At 40.0% G+C, this 18,474-nt stretch overlaps 1 protein-coding gene and 1 non-coding gene across 2 annotated transcripts in view; both read right to left on the reverse strand.

The window, feature by feature from the left end:
- DOK6 (docking protein 6) overlaps positions 1-18,474 on the reverse strand; it is a 452,915-nt gene that overhangs the window by 186,069 nt on the left and 248,372 nt on the right. The window contains exon 4 of the mRNA XM_077135258.1: positions 2,845-2,964. Coding sequence (XP_076991373.1) covers positions 2,845-2,964 — 120 coding nt within the window. The remainder of the gene's footprint in view (positions 1-2,844; positions 2,965-18,474) is intronic.
- Positions 17,496-17,566, reverse strand: TRNAG-GCC (transfer RNA glycine (anticodon GCC)). The gene has a single exon. It is a non-coding gene; the product is annotated as a tRNA-Gly (tRNA).

The raw sequence follows: 18,474 nt of genomic DNA on the forward strand, positions 1-18,474 counted from the left end.
AGCTAGTGGTAAATGTACCAGGAGGAACAGAGGAATGGGGTTATTATGCGGAAACTGAGCAAGCTCTTGGAGTCAGGGCAGGCTGGGAAGAGCCTGTCACCATGACCCTGGCCACCAGAGAGGGCCCTGCCTAGTGGAAAGAAAAAAGGCCCTGCCCATCTGAGAATTTTCCTTTTAATGCTAAACATTAAAGAGCCTTAGTGAATGTGAGTATGTTTGTGTGTGTTTAAGATTGGCAGTTTCCTTTTGTGTACTTTATACTTTTACGGATTGTTTAAATCAGTCAAATGCTACCTTTTTCAGCTAAATAATTACACACGGATTTGTTAAATATATTTTGAGAGCACATATATCCCTTTTTAATAAAGTTAGGGATGTTAAACAAAATAAATCTAAGAGAATTTATGGCATTGGTGATTGTGCCAGTTCAAAACTGTTGTATAACCCAGAAAAGCCATGTTCTTTAATCCTGATTCAATATTTTTGGGTGGGATGTTTTTGATTGAGTTGTTTCTGTGGAGATATGACCAACCCAACTGTGGTTGGGACCTTTTGATTAGGTGGTTTCCATTGGAGATGTGTCTCCACCCATTCTAGGAGGGGTTGTTCACTGGAGTCCTTTAAGAGGAATCATTTTGGAAAAAGCTTCAGAGCTGACACAGACAGAGATGTTTGGAGATGCAGAAGGAAAATGCCTCTGAGGAAGCTATTTTGAAATCAGAAGCCAAAGGACTAGCCGATACCAGCCACATGCCTTCCCAGATCGGCCTTTCTTGAGTCAAGGTATCTTTCTCTGGATGTCTTAGTTTGGACATTTATATGTCCTTAGAACTGTAAACTTGTAACAATAAATTCCTTTTCTAAAAGCCAACCCATTTCTGGTATATTGCATTTCCAGCAGCATTAACAAACTAAAACAATAATATTAGAATTTCAGGCCTGCTGTAAAGTATGTTTTGCTTGTTTTTACTTGTGCTTTTCATATACTTTAACATTTAAATCTTTGTCCTTAACTAACAAACTTATATTAAGAATTTCCCTTTATGTTCTAGGCAAAGTGTTTAGACATAATCATCAAATTAGAAATAAAAATGATAAATAAAAGAGTACAAGCCATGTAGCAAGTCTTTAAAACCATGGAAACCAAATTTCTAATATGAAAGAATACAACCCACCTTTAAAGAACTACAGCATGTTTCTACCCACAAGCTTAATTTATTAGCTTTCTCATGTTTCCTTTATGCAGTACTTGACAAGTGCTTATCAGTAAGAGATTTTTCTTTTCTTTCTTAGACCGTGAATGAGCAGCGTACATAAAGCAGCATGATTATGGACTTTCTGTACTTACTACAGTTCTCAGAAAACAAGTCAGGGGATAGAAATTCTGAGAATATGGGAGAGGAAATGGAATATTGAAAAAGAAGCTAGAAAAAGAGTCACCGAAATGCTCTGTGGCTTTCTGAAAACAATCAAACATAGGCAGTGTTTCATCTCTGGTTATGTTCACAGCAAATTAGCAGGAAAAGACTTGTTTTCATTCTAGCCACACACACACAAAAAAGTACACTTAATGGGTTATGAAGGGGATGGTCATTAACAACACGGCTATTTGTTACAACAAGATTATAATCATCAGGTCTTATCAAGGTACACTTTTAACTGGGCCATCCAATTTATAATACACATACAATGCCACAATTTATTTTTAATAATTAACATCAAGCTTCCCTAACATCCCTCTGAGCATAAATCTTCATAATTAGTAACTTGCAAAGTTTCCATTTTCTCACTAATAGATGATCTGGTGATGGTGGTAATTATAAAAAAGAAATTGCTAAAAATAGCTCATGATCACAATTATATAATATTATATATAATTATATATTATATATGCTATTTATAACAATTAGTTATAAATTATAGGTCCACAGGCAGAGAAGAATTTTTCCCCAGGACAGACCATACCTATAACTGATTTTGATGAAACTTTGGACTTAGAGTTACTACTGAAATGACCTGAGGCTCTTGGGATGTTGGGTTGGGGAGAATATATTTTATATGCTGGAAGAGCATGTGTTTTTGGGGTCCAGAAGGCAGATTGTTGGGGATTGAATCATGTCCCTCATAAAAGGTAATTTCAAGTCCTAACCCCTACTCCTGTGATTGGGAATCCATCTGTAATAGGATCTTTGAAATACTATTATTAGTTAAGGTGTGGCCTCACTTATTACTGCAGTGCAAATTGTTAATTAAGGAGTGTTATTTACACTCACTGAAAAATAAATGTGTTACTCCAATTTCATTATTTAGAGATATTAGTCAAGAACAGGCAGCATACATTCCTAGGACCATCAGAAATGCCTGTTAAATTGGAGAACAGGGCAGTAAGTAAATAACGTTAGGCTGCATAAACCACAATTTTGTGCTATCCTGAGATTTCATCTATTGTACTTTCCTAACTGTAGTACTAGCCAAAGGCCCTAAGACTCTATTGGTAGCATAAGTCAAATTTGTTATGACAGATTGAATATACAGCAAATCCCAAAGAAGAAAATGTAGGGAGGTTATACATTCCAAAACCTTATACATAGTGCATTGACTTAGTAGTTACATTTACAGATAAACGTCAACGTCACAGAACCAGGAGGAAGAAGATGTGGGTTGTGCCTTAGTGTTTGCACTGTGCTATGCAATTTGGGTTGTTTCTTAATCCACTTGATCGGTTTGCTTTCTTTAAAAAGGGAAAGCACAGACTGCACCATTTCTAAGGTCTTTTCTAGTTTCAAAGTTCTCGGACTACTAGCGTAATTGATGGAAGAAGACCGGGGCCAAGCGGCGACTCACCGTTCTGCTCCCGCTGCACTCCTGCGGCCAGTAGGTCGGGCTCCCCGAGGCTGATGTCGTTCAGCCTGGTCCCCAGACACTCCATGCAGAGGTGCTTGCACCACTCCTCGGCCTCCAGCTCTGAAAAGGACCACAAAGCATCCACGTCAGCGGTGCTCTTTACCCTGATGGGGGAACCATTTTCTCAACTAACTGGTGCAAGTGAATCATCTATCTTAAGAACACAAAAGAGCTATATTCAAGAAATGAAGAGAAAATACTCAATTATGATGTCCTAATATCATTTGACATGTCTTTTAAGTGATTTCAATATACTTTTTCTTATTTGTAAATAATGATCAGAGAATATTTAATATTGGCTGTCTAGTATATTTCAGATTTATTAGATTTTTGCAAGAACATTACTTAGGAAAAGAAAGTGAATATAAGAGTTAAAAGAACATGAATAGTGGGATGATGTCAGACTAGATTATGTAAGGGAAGATTTCTGTGAGTGCCACTTAGGTGAGCATCTGATGCCCAAGGCATTCTGAATTGCCATGGGTTATGAGATCAGCAGAAGAGTCTGGTAGTTTTTTTTTCTGTAAACATTCAAAATGGAGCTATCATTACTTTGAAGAAATTTTGGGTAGGATATTAGAAATATCTTTCTTCTTTGTTAATGAAGGAATTGATAAGATCCTACTTTTACCCTCCCTACTCTTAGGTTCTTTATATTCATAAGATTTTTTTTCTTTGCTTGAAACATTAGACTATTGACATCCAACACAGAATCTTGTAGTATCTAAAGCTCTCACAGCCATAAATGGATTTGTTTCTAATACCAGCCCCATGAGGGTAAGGCAGCAAAGGGTGCCCCACGCCACATCACTGACCAACACCAAGACAGAATTGGAACCCAGGTCTTGAACTATTTTAATACGCAGGAATCTAAAAAAACAAGCACTTGAGGCTGAATATTTTAGGATGAGCTCCCAAATCACTGCACAGAAATGGAACAAGGCCTTTCTCTTTACACCTGCCCAGAGAAGTTTCTGACTTTTTCAGCAGTCTGTGCTAGAGAAACTGAAAATAGGTTTCCATCAACCCTCACATTCCCTGTGGATGCATGCCAACTTTTGCCTTGGCATTTTAGACTCCCCAAGGAAACTTTTCTGTTACAGGTTTGCTGGATTCCAGGGATCTGAATACCCACTGCTCTCCAATATGGCCAGCAACCATCAAACCTGGGTGATGTTTTCTTCCTGATCACGTTACCGTGACTCCGCACCAAAAAATAGGCTTGATCAATGAGATGCCAAGCCAAATCTGTCATTTTTATCAAGATCACAAAAATACTGTTGGAAGATAAAGAAAAGTGAATCTAGCCACCCAAAGTCCCATTCCAATAACAACAGTAGTTCCAACACTGCAATCGCAAAAGGCATTTTCTTTAGGAATGACACAGTTCTTATAATCCAGGGGCCACTTTCTCGGGAGTGGAGGGTATACCTAGCCTCCAAGACAAGGGTCCCGTAGAGTCTTGTGTAAGCCTTGTGGGCACCTGGCGATTTCCACCTGAGCATTTCCTCACGCACCTAGAAAACAATCTCTCCAACCACTACCATAAGAAATGTGCCTTTGCGGAGGTCTCACAGCTTCCTCAAGGAAAAACATCTTTTTTCCTCTGGTGAGGAATGCCAAACTGCATAGAGAAACCTTACAGAAGCAACACTTTGCAAGCATTTCTTATACCAAAGCCAGAACCTTACAGCCGAAGCCATTTTACATGCGATCTAGGAATCCTTGGAAGTTCTCGCTAAAAGAGACAATATGCATATGTATATTCTTTTAATTTTTAGTGTTTTGAATCTTTTTCAAGCTCCAAAATTTACAGATAAGTAAAAACTGATGTGACTAGCAGGTCATTCGCATCCCTCTAACCAACACTGTATCCAGGAGCTCCTGGATGAAGGTGAGCATATTTCACAGTGAGCACAGGCTGCTAAGGATGCCAAAGCCCCTTTGTGCCAAGGTTGCAGGCCAGAGGTTAAAGCAATTCTTCTCTTACCTATTCTTTCTACCTCTTTTGTCCTAGGACCGAATAAGATAAAGAAAGCAACCAGAGAGTAAAGAGCTTCTGCGAGTTTGGAGCCGACTCATTCTCCTGGGACTCAGGGTAGAACGTCTGTAGGGACCAGAGCCAGGCGGGGCCAGGACCACTCCCACCGCAGGTGAAAATGTCTTCTGCAGCCAGAACCATTTCTTCTGCAGGGGAACCACACAGCTTCCCCTTTCTGTCATGCAGTAACACATAAGAATAGAAAGAGCGAGGGAACTTAAAATAGATAAAGTCACACTAAAGACTGAACTGCAGGCTATTTCAGAAAGAGAGAGAGCGCTGCAATTCAGATGTCATCAAGGGTTCATGTCCATGTTTTAAAGCAGCCATTTATTGTAAACCCACTGCCTGCGCAGGGCTGTGCTAAGAGGTTATGAGACGGATGATGTGCAGTTTCTGCTCCAGTATTCCGAGAGACCACGGGGCTGGGCGGGCGAGATGGAATGTGGGACTGTCCAGGCCCACTGGGCTCGCTGGGAAGTGACCTGGACAGGGTCTGCAGGGCAAACGGGAAAGAAGGTGAGGTGTGTGTGCGACTGTAGGAGTGTAAGAGCACGTGAGTGGGTGTGTGATAGTGCAAGAGCATGTGAGTGTGTGAAAGCATATGAGTGTGAGAGAGTATGTGATAGTGAGAGCATGAGTGTGTGTGTATGGCTTGTGTGTGAGTGTGTGCTGGTGTGTGAGTGAGTGTGTGTGGTAGTGAGAGTATGAATGTGTGGCTTGTGTGAGAGCATGTGAGTGAATGTATGTTGGTGTGTGAGTGAGCATGTGTTGCTGGTGTGTGTGTTAGAGTGATTGTGTGTCTGCCAGGGTGTGAAGATGTCAGCATGTGTGTATTTTTTTTTTTTTTTTGCATGGGCAGGCACCAGGAATCGAACCTGGATCTCCGGCACGGCATGCAAGAGCTCTGCCTGCTGAGCCACCGTGGCCCACCCTGAGTGTGTGTCTTTTGGAGGTGTCAGGGTGGAGTGAGGAAGGCCAGGGCTGAGATGAAAAGGCATTTCCAAAGCAGGAACGTGAGCTGCTGGGGAGAGTGAGGGCCAGCAGTGCTTTCACACAGTGCAGTGGAGAACTGCTTGCTCTCCTTCTCTTCATCATTTTTTCTTGTTAGGTTCTAGCAGATCAGCCCTAAACCTTCACTTCAAAAGTATTATTTTAAGCTTTGTTGTCTGTGCACTTGATGCTCCAGTTTTTTTGCTGCAGGTAAACCGAATGTGTTTGAGTCACATACAAGGCTGTGTTTTCTATTCATCTGTGCTTGACAGTCACCTTTCAAATAATCACAGCTCTACTGTTTTATATGTTCTTGCTTAGGCAAGCTTTATGCATTGACATCTTTTAATATTTTACTGCATGTTAATTTATTTCACTCTATCATTATTTAACTTGTGTTTTTTTCTGAATTATCTTCCATCTTTCATTTTCCCACTTTTTTTTTACAGAACTGAGGAGATTAAATATAAATGCAATATTCTAAACCCACTGCATTTTAAATATTTGTTTTCCCATAGACACAGTGCCTTTTGTGTTTTATTTTCTCTTTCAAACGTTTATCTGAGTCTACATATAATGTGAAAATAATTAAATTTCACCATGTAGTAATAAAGGCCAAAAATTTCTGTGAGGTTTCTTTTTTTTTAAAGATGCCTTTTCCTGACAGCTTGCAGCTGAGCTCACATTCTTACTTCAGGTAAATAACTTCTCAGTAGAACAGAAACCCAAATAATTCCTTCATTATGTGTAAGATTAGGTAGATGAAGATATTCAGTAATTTCAGAAAGGAAAATAGAAAGACGTTTGGGAGTAACAAGACAAACGGAGAAGTGAGATGACTCTAAATCCATGAAAGACATGATAAATAGGTTTATTGGTCAAAAGAAAAATGAAGATCAGGAGAGCGTGTGTGGAAATACTATCAAATTCTGGGGCCTCCTCCCGCAGTTTCTCTTCCTCCAGCCTTCACCAGATTTTGGTCTGTCTTCCTTTGAATTGGAAAGGAGGTCTTTAGGTATTGGATGTTCATTAAATGCCTATTGACGAAATGATTCCTTACAAGCTTTATTTCTTTCACTAAATTTAGGTCCCATGAAGATGATGTTAAAGTTTAATGGTCCAAAATGAGCTATATTTGAAAACAGAGTCAAGAAATTTTCATCACCTACACAGAAAATATACTATCAGCCAAAATCACTTAGCAAAATTAAAAATAGTCCTGTATTGGTTTGGTGTTACTTTATTATAAGATGCAGGCAAGACTAGTTCTGGGTGAAAACTATAAATCATTATATCTGGTCCTTACTGGATTTAGCTTTTACTAATAATTTTAGGAAAATCTAAATTTACCTATATTTATTATCTCCCATATGGTTTCGTTATGACTTGGTGATAAATATGTTTTCATATATATTAAAAGTCTTCGTAAATGAAGCAAAGTATCTCCCCATATAGACTCTTGTTTGAAGAACACAAAAGCTCATTTTATTGTCTTTTGACATTTTGGTGATACTTTTCATGCTTGAATATTGGCACTTAGTTCTTGTGTTAACTGGCCTGTTGACATTTCATGGACTTTTGTTTTTTCCTCACTTTCTCTGTAGTAACTTAAAACTTAAACTCTTTCTTCTACAAATACTGCAAGAACATATCTTTGTTTAGACCACTTGAGAGGACTTTTTCTGTGGAAGTCAGATTTGTTGGAGCGATCAGTTTAGAGTTCAGGGAGAACAATTAGTTTTCTTTTCAAAGTAGGAATTGTTTTTGTTTCCTTTCCTGGAATGCCCCTTATTTGCTCCCTTTCACAAAAATAACTTACACTTAATAATCCTTTAAAATGTGCTTCAAATTTGACCTCAGCTTAACTCTTTCAGAGGCAAGTTTGGATTTGGCATCTTTCTTCTCTATTTCCATTGCATTCTCTACGTGTACTTCTATGATAGCCCTTATTCATCACTGAGCTCTGTGTCTGCATTTCCCAACCAATATGCTTGAAGACTTACTTGTGGTTATAACCCCAAGACTTGCACACCACCTGGACAGTGAAACTAATAAGTAAATGTGGACAAATGAGTAGATGCGATTTGCATCTAATTCCCAGAATTTAAGACACATTTTAGAACCAAATGCAGATAATCTGGAGAGTAGTCACTTGCCAGGTGTTTTGAGGTTTCTCATCATCTCCATCTTTAAGTGGAGATTCTAATTTTTGCTATTCCTGGAAGGTTTATCTAGATAAAAGAGGTCTTTGATTAGGAAGGGGTGGGGGGGGGGAGCTATACCAAACATGCTTTCTACTGGGCTTCAGTCATGCTGAAATTTAAAAAGGTTTCTAATTTTATTAAAGTGTATTTTTCTTTTAATTTCAGTAGTGGCAATTTGCCAAAATGGAAGTCTTATATAGATTCCCTTTGATTCTCTGTGTGATAAACACTACCAAATTTTTATTTTCTAAATAAATAAAATAATGGAATTTTAGAAAAGTTCAACTTTGAGCCGAGGAATTGTATTTTGTCTTTTGTGCAGACAATCACATCTTATTTTCTTCAATTTAACAGAAGGCTGATATACCACATTTTTGTATTCGAGATAGAAAACCTTACTCTCTTGTTTCTTTCCTTTTGTGAAGTGGGGCAGAGAGTTTAGGCTTTTAGATATGGCTAAAGAGAAGATGGTCCCTGCCTCCTTCTCCATAGCAACAAATGACAGCTAGCAGCAATTGGCAGAACCATCAGATGTCTGTTCTGTAAGGTTGATAAGACTACATCATAAAATGCTTTAATATAGGGGTTAATGAATGGCATAAGAATTTAGACCAATTCAAAGAAAAATAAGAAAGAACAGAAATCCACACCTTCAAGTGGTCTGGAAAATGATGGTGTGTGTGTGTCTGTGTGGGCGTGTAGACGAGAGAAGGATGTTAAAGCATTACAAGAAAGAGAGATACAGCGGATCCTGGTAAGCAGCCTAGAGCCCCCCTGGAGAGCAAATGCCTTTCTGGGATGGAGAGCCAGCCTCAGGGAAGACCACTTCCTAATCTGAGGAATTCTTAGCAGATGCCATTAGAATATTCGTGCATACATTCTAGGCTTCTCACAAGGATCCGTTATGGAGCAGGGAAGTTTTTGAGGAAGACGAGCTTTCACCTTCAGTGAAAGTCTCATGAGGCCCGTGGGAGAAGGAGGAGAGACAAATAGGAGGAGAGCTCTGCGTTGAAATAGGGAACCATTACCAGTGACGTGAATCTAAGCCTACTGGCTAAATCCAACAGACCTCTAAAACAGTTCCTCTATGCACAGACAAAAATTATCACAGAAATAGTTTGACAACAGCACAGTTTGAGCATTTACTATTATTTTAAACATCTGGAACACAGGCATTTTTTGTTTTTTTCATCCATTCATTTGATCTATTCATTTGATCCCTTCATTTCATCCATTCATTCGATCTGTTGTGCCAACCACTGTGCTATTTCTAGTGATTCCCCACGGACACCCACGTCCTGATTCCCTGAGCTTGCGAATGTGTCACTTCACATGGCTAAAGTAACTGTGCAGCTGTGACTACGGTCACAGATCTTGAGAGGGGGGAGGGGGATATTCTCATGGATTATTTTGTGGACCCAATTTAATCACATAAGGCTTTACAAGTCAAGAATTTTCTCCAACCAGGGTCAATCCGAGGAATACAATAGAAGTAGAAAGAGGATGGGTTCTAAGTGTGAGAAGGACTCCACCTGCCCTCAGTGGTATCGAAGACTAAGGTAGGAGGCCACAAGCAAGCAATGGTGGGCTCTGAAGCTGGGAGTGACCCCAACTGGTGGCCTGCCAGGACCCAGAGACTTCCAACCACAGGGTACTGAATTTGGCAACAATACTGGGGAGCCTGGAAGCCTGGAAGCAGATTCAGCCCCAGGGTTTTCAGAAAGGAACAGAGCCCGGCCGACACCTTGATCTCTGCCCAGTGAGAAAGTGTTGGTTTTCTGACCTTCAGTCTGTAAGATAATAGATTTGTGTTATTTTAAGTATCTGTGCATGGATTGGTTGCATCAGCAATAGAACACTAAACAAAGACCAAATCTTCTCTTTCTCTCCAGTAAGGAAAGCTTCCATGTGAGCAAATTAGGTAACAGGATGTGATCTGTGACAAATTAGGAATATGTACAAGGAAAAGAATGGTACATTTAAGCGTGTGGTTAAAGCCGCTCAGAAAATATTTATGAGATTAGAAAACAGGAAGAATTTACTAATTTTTAACATTGCAGGGAAAAGTCACATGGCTGAGAATGCTAAAACTGCAAAGGTCAGCCACCAAAGAGGAGGAGAAACAGGGCATGTGAGCAAAGACATCTGGGGGAGAATTGGGCCAACCGCCAGGAAGATTAGCTCCACCTCCAATCCAATACCAACACACTAGGAAAGGATTGGGCAGAACACTGTGAGGGCTACAGGGCAAAGAGACATGGAATGTAAAGGGCCAGATGTCATGTAGAAACTTCTGAGACTTCTGGGCATACATTATGAGAACTCAGTTATACAGCTCTTTATGCCACCTTCCCACTGATACAGTGAAATAAAAGCAAATCACAAAATGATGCTGCATCGGTCTGGCTCCCCGATTATCTATGATAAACAGAGCCATTTGCAGACTACATTGTCTAAGTGTCAAAAAATAAAAAAGTTTGGTTGGGTTAAGCCACTTAGATTTGGGGATTATTTGCTTTTATTATGTACTTAGTCTTCTCTAATATAGAAAAATTGATAAAAGGAAAAACAAACCAGACGTGGAGTGATGCTATAACTAAGCACGCGAGTTACTATCCTGACTCAGCAAGGGATAAGAACACTGGAAAGATGCTGAACCGTATCATGCAGTGATAAAATATTTGGCTTGAACATCACCTGCCATAACGTAGAGAATGGGTTGGAAAATAAAATGAACTAGGGAATGGAGTTTGAAAATGGAATATGAACAACATGTATTGGTTGTTGTAGGTTGCATTTGGCAAGGTATTAAGAGAAAAGAATTGGTTGGTTTGCAAAGAAGACCAAAAAGGAACAGAGAGTATCCAAAAAATCAGAGCCTTTCTGAGTTGAAAAAGGCAACACTTTTCAACCCCTATTCAGCTCCAAAAAAAAAAAAAAAAAATCATATATGACTATCAAGCGACATACTCTTCCTTAAAATCCGTGAATGGAAGACATTGTCTTGGAGTAAAAGTCCAGCCAAGGGTAAGAGGTCTAGTGTTTCTGTTCAACTGGAGAATGAGGGAGAAGAGATGAAGGGGGTGGTTCTCTCACCATGCTCAAGTGTGGGAGAAAAGCAGGAAAGGGCCTAGAAATCAAAAGGAGCATTTCTAGAAAAGAACTGTAGGTGAGAACCTATTGGCACATGGAACCAATGTAAAGTCAAATAGATGAAAAATGTGCTAAATTTCTAAAGAGTTATCCTGCCAAAAAGAACGGCCCTGCTCTAAAAATTCCCAACAACTTTTTATAGAACACCCTCGAGCTTCTAGATCAGAAAGCCAGCTGAGAATGTGTCTCGGCTTCCAAAGAAGGCATCTACTCCTGTGCCCATTTCAAATGTCAAGTCAAGGCAGATAAAAGAAAATGCAGCAACTCCTGAAAGAAAGAGATTATGGGTTTCAGATAACAATGGACTTGTGACCCCTTTCCAGGCTGCAAAATAGGTACTGAATCAAGTAATAGCTGCTGTCCACATAGCGGGAGCCTGCACAAAACAGCTTCCTGGGCCACTCCACAGTGCATATCGGGGTGTGGGGGGGCACAGGCTTCCCAAACACAGAGAGCCACACCCAGACGCCATGCACGGCCACCCATCCACGCCCCAGAATGGTGGATGCCAGGCCGGGGCGAGATGTGGAGGCTGTGTCCTATGGGGAGGAGAAAGTGGATTTTGTCTATAAGAAGAAAAGGGAATAAATATTTGACAAGTGAGAGCATGGGGGTGGGAGACCTTTGTGCACTTAACTTGGTAAGCAGGACCTGGGGCTGCGTCTTCCAGACACAGGTGAGATTTCACTTCTCTTTGGAGGTAGGTGCCCGGTACAGGGAGGTGTCAGTGACTGTTTGATGAGTGAATGAGAATTTCACATCAAAGTTCCATTTCTGTTTCTTTTAAATATAGTCTGAAAACTGTGAGAGGCTACGGGCTGAGCATCTGCGGTGGTTAGCTTATGGGATGAATACAATGAGTATTTCTGTTCATCCCTCACAAGAATATGGTCCGTGGTTCTGACATTACACACTTGTGATTCTACTTTCACCCTAATGCCTGTTAAAAATGGACATTCACAAAAGCAGAAAGCATGATGACCACTAATGCTGAAATGCAAATAATGAGTGAGAGGAATAAAATGCTAATTATTCTACTAACTTGCCTAAAGCTGATCATTAGATTGTATCTTCCATTCATATGATCAAAAGTATTGCACAGCTCATTAAGGAGCCCTTCAAAATCCAATATTGAATGAGAACATATAATAAATATAATATTCAAATTAATTTTCTACTCATTAGGAATAAAGATAATAGATCATTTGTAGAAACATACAAAAAAACAGGTCTGAAAAATCATTTCCTACTAATGATTTGAAAACAAAATATGGAAACTATGAAAATAAACCGAGTTTATTTTGTCAGTTTGAACTCTGCAAGAATTTCAATATTAGGTCCTGAAATTAATCTCTAAAAATTTTTGATGCATTAACACATTTTGTATTTCAATTTTTATTTTATATCACCTTTGTGCCCCAATTCAAAGATTACAAATACTTTTTTGGTGAAATGTATTTGCTGACCAGTCATCTTTTAAATTAATGGCTTACAAGATGAGACCAAATAGAAATGTATTTTATGTATAATGAACTATGAATCAGAAAACTTTGATTAAAGTAAACTTTATAATGTGGTTGAATGGGATTTGTCCTCTTTGATCCAGCTGAAATTACCACCTGAAAACAATAGGCACTAGAAATGCTTACATTCTGAAAACATCCTAAAGGGAAGTACCAGGTTCATTACCACTGGACCTCAGACTGAAGATATGAGCACTGGCCGGCTGCCTTCACCTACTGCAATTCCTTCCCTCATATACGCTGGAGTGACCCTAGCCTGAGTCACAGCCTAGAAGGGAGCACTCTTCCTAGTGGCCGCAGGGAGGCATGGAATCCCCTCCCCATTCCTCAAGCCAAGAAAGATAGTGTGTTTCTGGTAGAATGTCTGTGTGGAGGTGGGGTAATAAGAGAATCTGTCCTAGAGAATGGAGTGCATACAAGAAGGAGAGAGTGCTATTTTCTCACTACTTATGCAGCCCCCTTGCTGTTGTGCATTCTGAGTCAATTTGTAGGAGCGGATGAGAGGTCAGCTAGAAAGAGACCACAAGGAGGTATTAGTAGGAGATCTACATTCCCACGCAATGGGTGGCAAAATTAAGGGTTCACTGTATGCCAAGAAGGCACAGCTGAAGTCCAAGAGGGCTGCCTACTTGGTGAGGGCTGGCAAGATGATCTCAGCAAGAGAAAGTTCAGGGTTGACCATGGTGGTAGGCACTGAGAAGAGGTCAGGAGAAGTCAGGAGAAGTGGTGGAGCTGGGGCACGTCTCCTCATCCCAGGGACTGTGGAGTGAGAAGCCCTTCTTCAGGACCTACTGAGGAAGTCACCAGGCCCCCAGGAGAGAATCGGCCCTACAGTGGCCAGGAGTGTCCGGCAGGAGTGGGGACAGTGCTTGCTAACTACAGAGGCGTGGGAGGCTTGTCCTCCATCCTTTCATTTAGGACGCAACAAACCAAAGAAGCCAGAACTTTGGAAGAGGGGACATTACAGGAAGACTGTACCCTGCCTTCCCCAGCCCTAGACTTAAGTCTAAGCCAAGGGGAGGGAAAGAACTTCCCATTGGATTGTAAATACAAGTTGATATGTTGGGATTTTAAGCTCAGAAAGGAACAAAGAATCTGCTCATAATTGTGTTAAGTAGCAGGAAAGGACGACTCCTCGGCATAGCTGAAGACATCAATTGGAGAGAAGATACCAAACCACATAAATGCAGACTCTTCACTACATTGATCCCATATTTTTAGACCATATTCTGATCAAAATGGAAATATTCTTGCAATTATCTAACATGTAGTATACAACTATGATAAAAATTTTTCATAAAGAGACTTTAGATTAAACATAAGAACAACAGGAGTTTATCAAACATCAAGTTTAGGAAATATTGTCCAATATTAAGGTATGATTTTTTTTTTAAAGTACACAAGAGTCGATGCAAAACAGTGCTTTTCCTGGTGGAAAAACGGTTGCAAAATTTCCCAATTTTCGCAAAATTTCTCAGTTTTCCAAAATTATCTTAGTTGAAATTCTCCCAATTCATAATGCTCTGTAGTGTGTTTGGACTATCAGAAATAAATGTGCAATTCATTTACTAGCTGTTATTGGGGATCATTTTCATATTCCAGGTTGATTTCAGGCTGAAGGAACTTCCTGTACTTAACTGACTTGTGATTTCTCATATCTCATGGAGGATCTTAAAATAAACCTATAGAATTCAGGAACCTTGAATAGAACAAACCTTGCAGGATGGGGTGCATGAAAAAGTGCTTGGGCAGACGGCATGGTTTAGGGACTTCTCTGGGACCAAAGGAATTGGCCAGATCTGTTTCAGGTCTCATCTATGTCCCTAATCTTGACAAATTGTTCCGAATAATCTGTAGGTAGAAGCTGTCTTTCCCTCGTGTCTTAGTAAGTCATACTCCATCTTTATAGGGATTTGAGAACCAAAACACTGTTCCAAGGAGAAGGCATGAAATCATTTCTAAATGGTTTAAGGGATGGTGCAAAAATACTTTCTCTGGTTTTCTTCCTCAGCTTTGGAGAGAAGATGAATAAATGTCAGTTTGAAGTTTGGATCCATTCTATTGCAGAAATTCATTCTTCCCTACTAAGTATTTCTATGAAAGCAACAATTTTAACTTGACTTGAAGAGCAGTTTTGTAGCAGGAATCTTAGTATGGCTGTGATAATCATGGTTTTGGTGAAAGGACAGTGTTTTATCGGTGAGCAACAGAAATCAATATTGAAATCATTACTACTTTGCTTATTTATGAATCACAGTTGATTTTCTCCTAAAGCATAGATTTTCAAATTGACAGATTTGGAACTTAACATTTAACTGCAGACTCATGCAAAATTTCGTTTGATTGATTAAAATGGATCACTGTGAAATACTATTCAAATTCTTTCTATTTGTTCAAAGGCAGTATCTATCAAATACCCAAAGTTCTTGAGATTAAAAGCTAAAATAAGCAAGAAGGAAAGAGGATAGAATTCGGAGCAAATATTATTAAACTACTGAAAATACAGTTAAGGTAAAAAGAAAACATATTCCACACAAAGAGCCCCCTTTATATAAATGGAAGCAAAAAGAAAAGAAAAAGAAAAAGGAGTAAATTACATCAGACCAAGCCTTCGAAAAGTATCTAATATGAATGTTTGTTCTGATTAGAATGTGACACTCTTAAGACAGAACTTCTGGAGAAACAAGAACGAGAGAAGGAAAGAGTTAGCTCCTGAAATTCTGGAGTTTTTTCCTCTAAGACAATCAAATTACTGAGAGATTAAATTCTGTGTTTATTTAGAAGAAATATGGTAGAAAATAAGTAGCCGTGTCTTTTGATCATTATTTGTTTCTATGTCAAGCTGGTAGTAGCTTTTCTTTGGGGAGCCCAAGGTGAACAATTCAGAAGATTTTCTGATTCTGAGAGACACACAGAAACAGTTGTAATGCGTATTTACAGTTAGCAGTGATTGATTGCAGTTTATGTCACATAGTTTACTTAAGCTTTCTATTCTTCCTTTAGATAGCATCTGTGTTTTTATTCATTTCTTAAAATTAACTCAGTAAATTAGTCATATTTTAACAAATAATTATTTAGGTAGGAAAACAAAGATTGACTAGAATATCATTAATCATGCAACATTTTGATATTCACTGATAAGAATGGCCAACGTTTTGGAACTTTAATCTCAATTATCCAAAAAGGAAAGTTGAATTACCGCATTATTATTATGGAGAGTAATAAAAAGGGAGCACCATTATTTCTCATGGGTACACCTGATCGGGCCACTTATGGGTTCTGAATTTTAATTTTCTATTTAGGTGATGCCCGGAGTCTTCGTTCATTTAACAAGAGTTAACATCTAGCATTTATTCAAAGTCCAGAGAGAAAATTCCCCAGTAGAAAAGCACAGGTCCACTCAGAGCAAGGTCGTTTTTAGATATCAGAACACACTTCCTCCATCTCACTCACACACACACACACACACACACACACACACACACACACACACACACACAGTGTGCCTTAAGGCCCCGTGGGTCCTCTCTGGGGCCCTCGCATTTAACAACCTGTTGGCTGAAGCCCCTGGCGCCCTCGACTGTATCTCAGGCTGCTTAACTGACAAAATTCAATTGGTAAATGTGCACAGAGCCCAGCTTCCCTTAGAATTAGTTGCTAAATGAAAAGAAAACAAAACAGAACACATTTTGTGCAGAAAGAAGTAATACATTCTTCTGTGACTATTTTCCTAATTAGAAAGAAAATGTCAGCAGGCAGATTCCTCTGTAGTGTTTTACCTGGGTCATTTTCATCTCTTTCTTAGTAACACTCATGTTTTGGTTTTGTTGTTTTTTGCTTTGATTGTGCTTCCTTTCGAAGGTTGCTTGTGAATGTGGAGCATGGTCTGTTATCATCTTACTTCCCAGGGAAGACCGGGCTGTCCCTTGTTTCTTCTGAAGCCGGGTGGGGTGGGGTGGGGGCCGGTGTGCGGAGCGGGAGCTGCAGCCAGAGCCCAGAGCCCAGGAGTCCAGGGGACAGAAGGCCCGGCCACCTCGGGGCTTCCGTGGCCTCTGATTCACACCCAGCCCTGGGAACTTTACATGGTTCTACCACGCGATGGCAGTGGCCAGAGAAAGGGTTTGAGGTTTTCAAATGTTCACAGCAGAGAAAGTATCCCCCTTAACGGGACTGAACCGAACTCAAACCTCTCAAGGGCCGGCCTTGGCTGGTGGTGAAGGGAAGGCGTGTATTGGAGGCGGGCTGACCACAGCTGCTCTCCATTCAACCGGGAATGAACTGCTGGGAAACCAGTTGCCAGTAACCTTTTATTTTCCTTCTTGGAAAAAAGAAGTTATGTATGAGAAAATATAGCATTTTGAGTCCCTGCATGCTAGCTTGTTCTTTATTCACCAATCTTGAAAAAAGACATCAGAAAATGATCTTCCCGTTTCTGAAATTAACTGGGGAGAGTGAGAGAGAGGTTACTGGCAGAAGTAATCAGTGCAATTCAGGGAGCAGATGTACCCTTTTATTCAGGTCAGGGAAATTAGTGAAACAAAGGTAATTATTCCCTGAAGTATTTATGTATTTTCTTTTTGTATGCTGTATGGTAGGGGTCACATTTCTTTCTTTTTCCATGTGACTATCCCATTATTGCAGCACCGTTTGTTGAATTTTTTTCTTTTTTTTTGGAAATGCAAGGGCCGGGAATTGAACCCGGGTCTCTGGCATGGCAGGCGAGAATTCTACCACTGAACTACCCTCGCACCCCCATCCATGTTGTTTTGACACGAAATGACAAGCTGAAGTGTGAAAATACAGCAGTGGCAAATAATAGTAGAAGTTGCTATTTTAAAACTTAAAACCATAGTTAATATTTAAAAAATGTTGACTACATTTCCATGTGCTGACTCGGGGAAGCACTCCCCCAGCGCTGGGAGCCCGGCAGGCACTGTTAGTTTCCCGATTTCGAGGACCATGCCCCTAGGTTGCAAGCGACTGCCGAGTCACATGTGTTTCTTCTCCATAGAATGGATTCAGGTTAAATTTTTGTTCACTCTAGCACAATGTGGTACTGAATTCCAAAACTACGGCAGACATAGGTTAACATCGCCCATCCTGTTGGTGGGTCCGTTTCCCACTTGTAATGCTATCCCACTTGGAACGGCTTCTATTTCCAGACGATTCTGTTAGGCATAGTTTTAACATTAAAAGGCCGAGTTTTAACATTAGACCGTCTTTATTCCTAATGAAATATTTCAACCTCAAAATCTCACTATATTATCTCAGCATTCTTCAGTTAGCGTTCATCTCTTATATTTCTTTATGGCAATCAAGTTTTGCCTAGATAATGCAAACCTGGTAAGAAGCAGCACTGGAGTCTCAGAGGATTCCTCTAACACATGCAGGCCTGTTCCAAGCTTTCTTCCTTCTGGGCCCTGCTAGAAGGAGCTAACCCAGTCTCATGGCAAAAGGGATTCAAGTAAAGACGGATGCATGCAATGCTGCTAAAGCTCAGATGTGGCATAAATCACTGCCCCAGAACATCCAACTGACCACGTCAAGTTAATAGAAAATGAAGTTTCATATACTAAGACAGCGAAGCAGGCAGTAATAGGAAACGACGATACAATTTACCACACCTGACTCATCTTCCTTCCATCCTTCACTTTCT

The sequence above is a fragment of the Tamandua tetradactyla genome, chromosome 18, assembly GCF_023851605.1.
Source record: "Tamandua tetradactyla isolate mTamTet1 chromosome 18, mTamTet1.pri, whole genome shotgun sequence".
Classification (NCBI taxonomy): domain Eukaryota; kingdom Metazoa; phylum Chordata; class Mammalia; order Pilosa; family Myrmecophagidae; genus Tamandua; species Tamandua tetradactyla.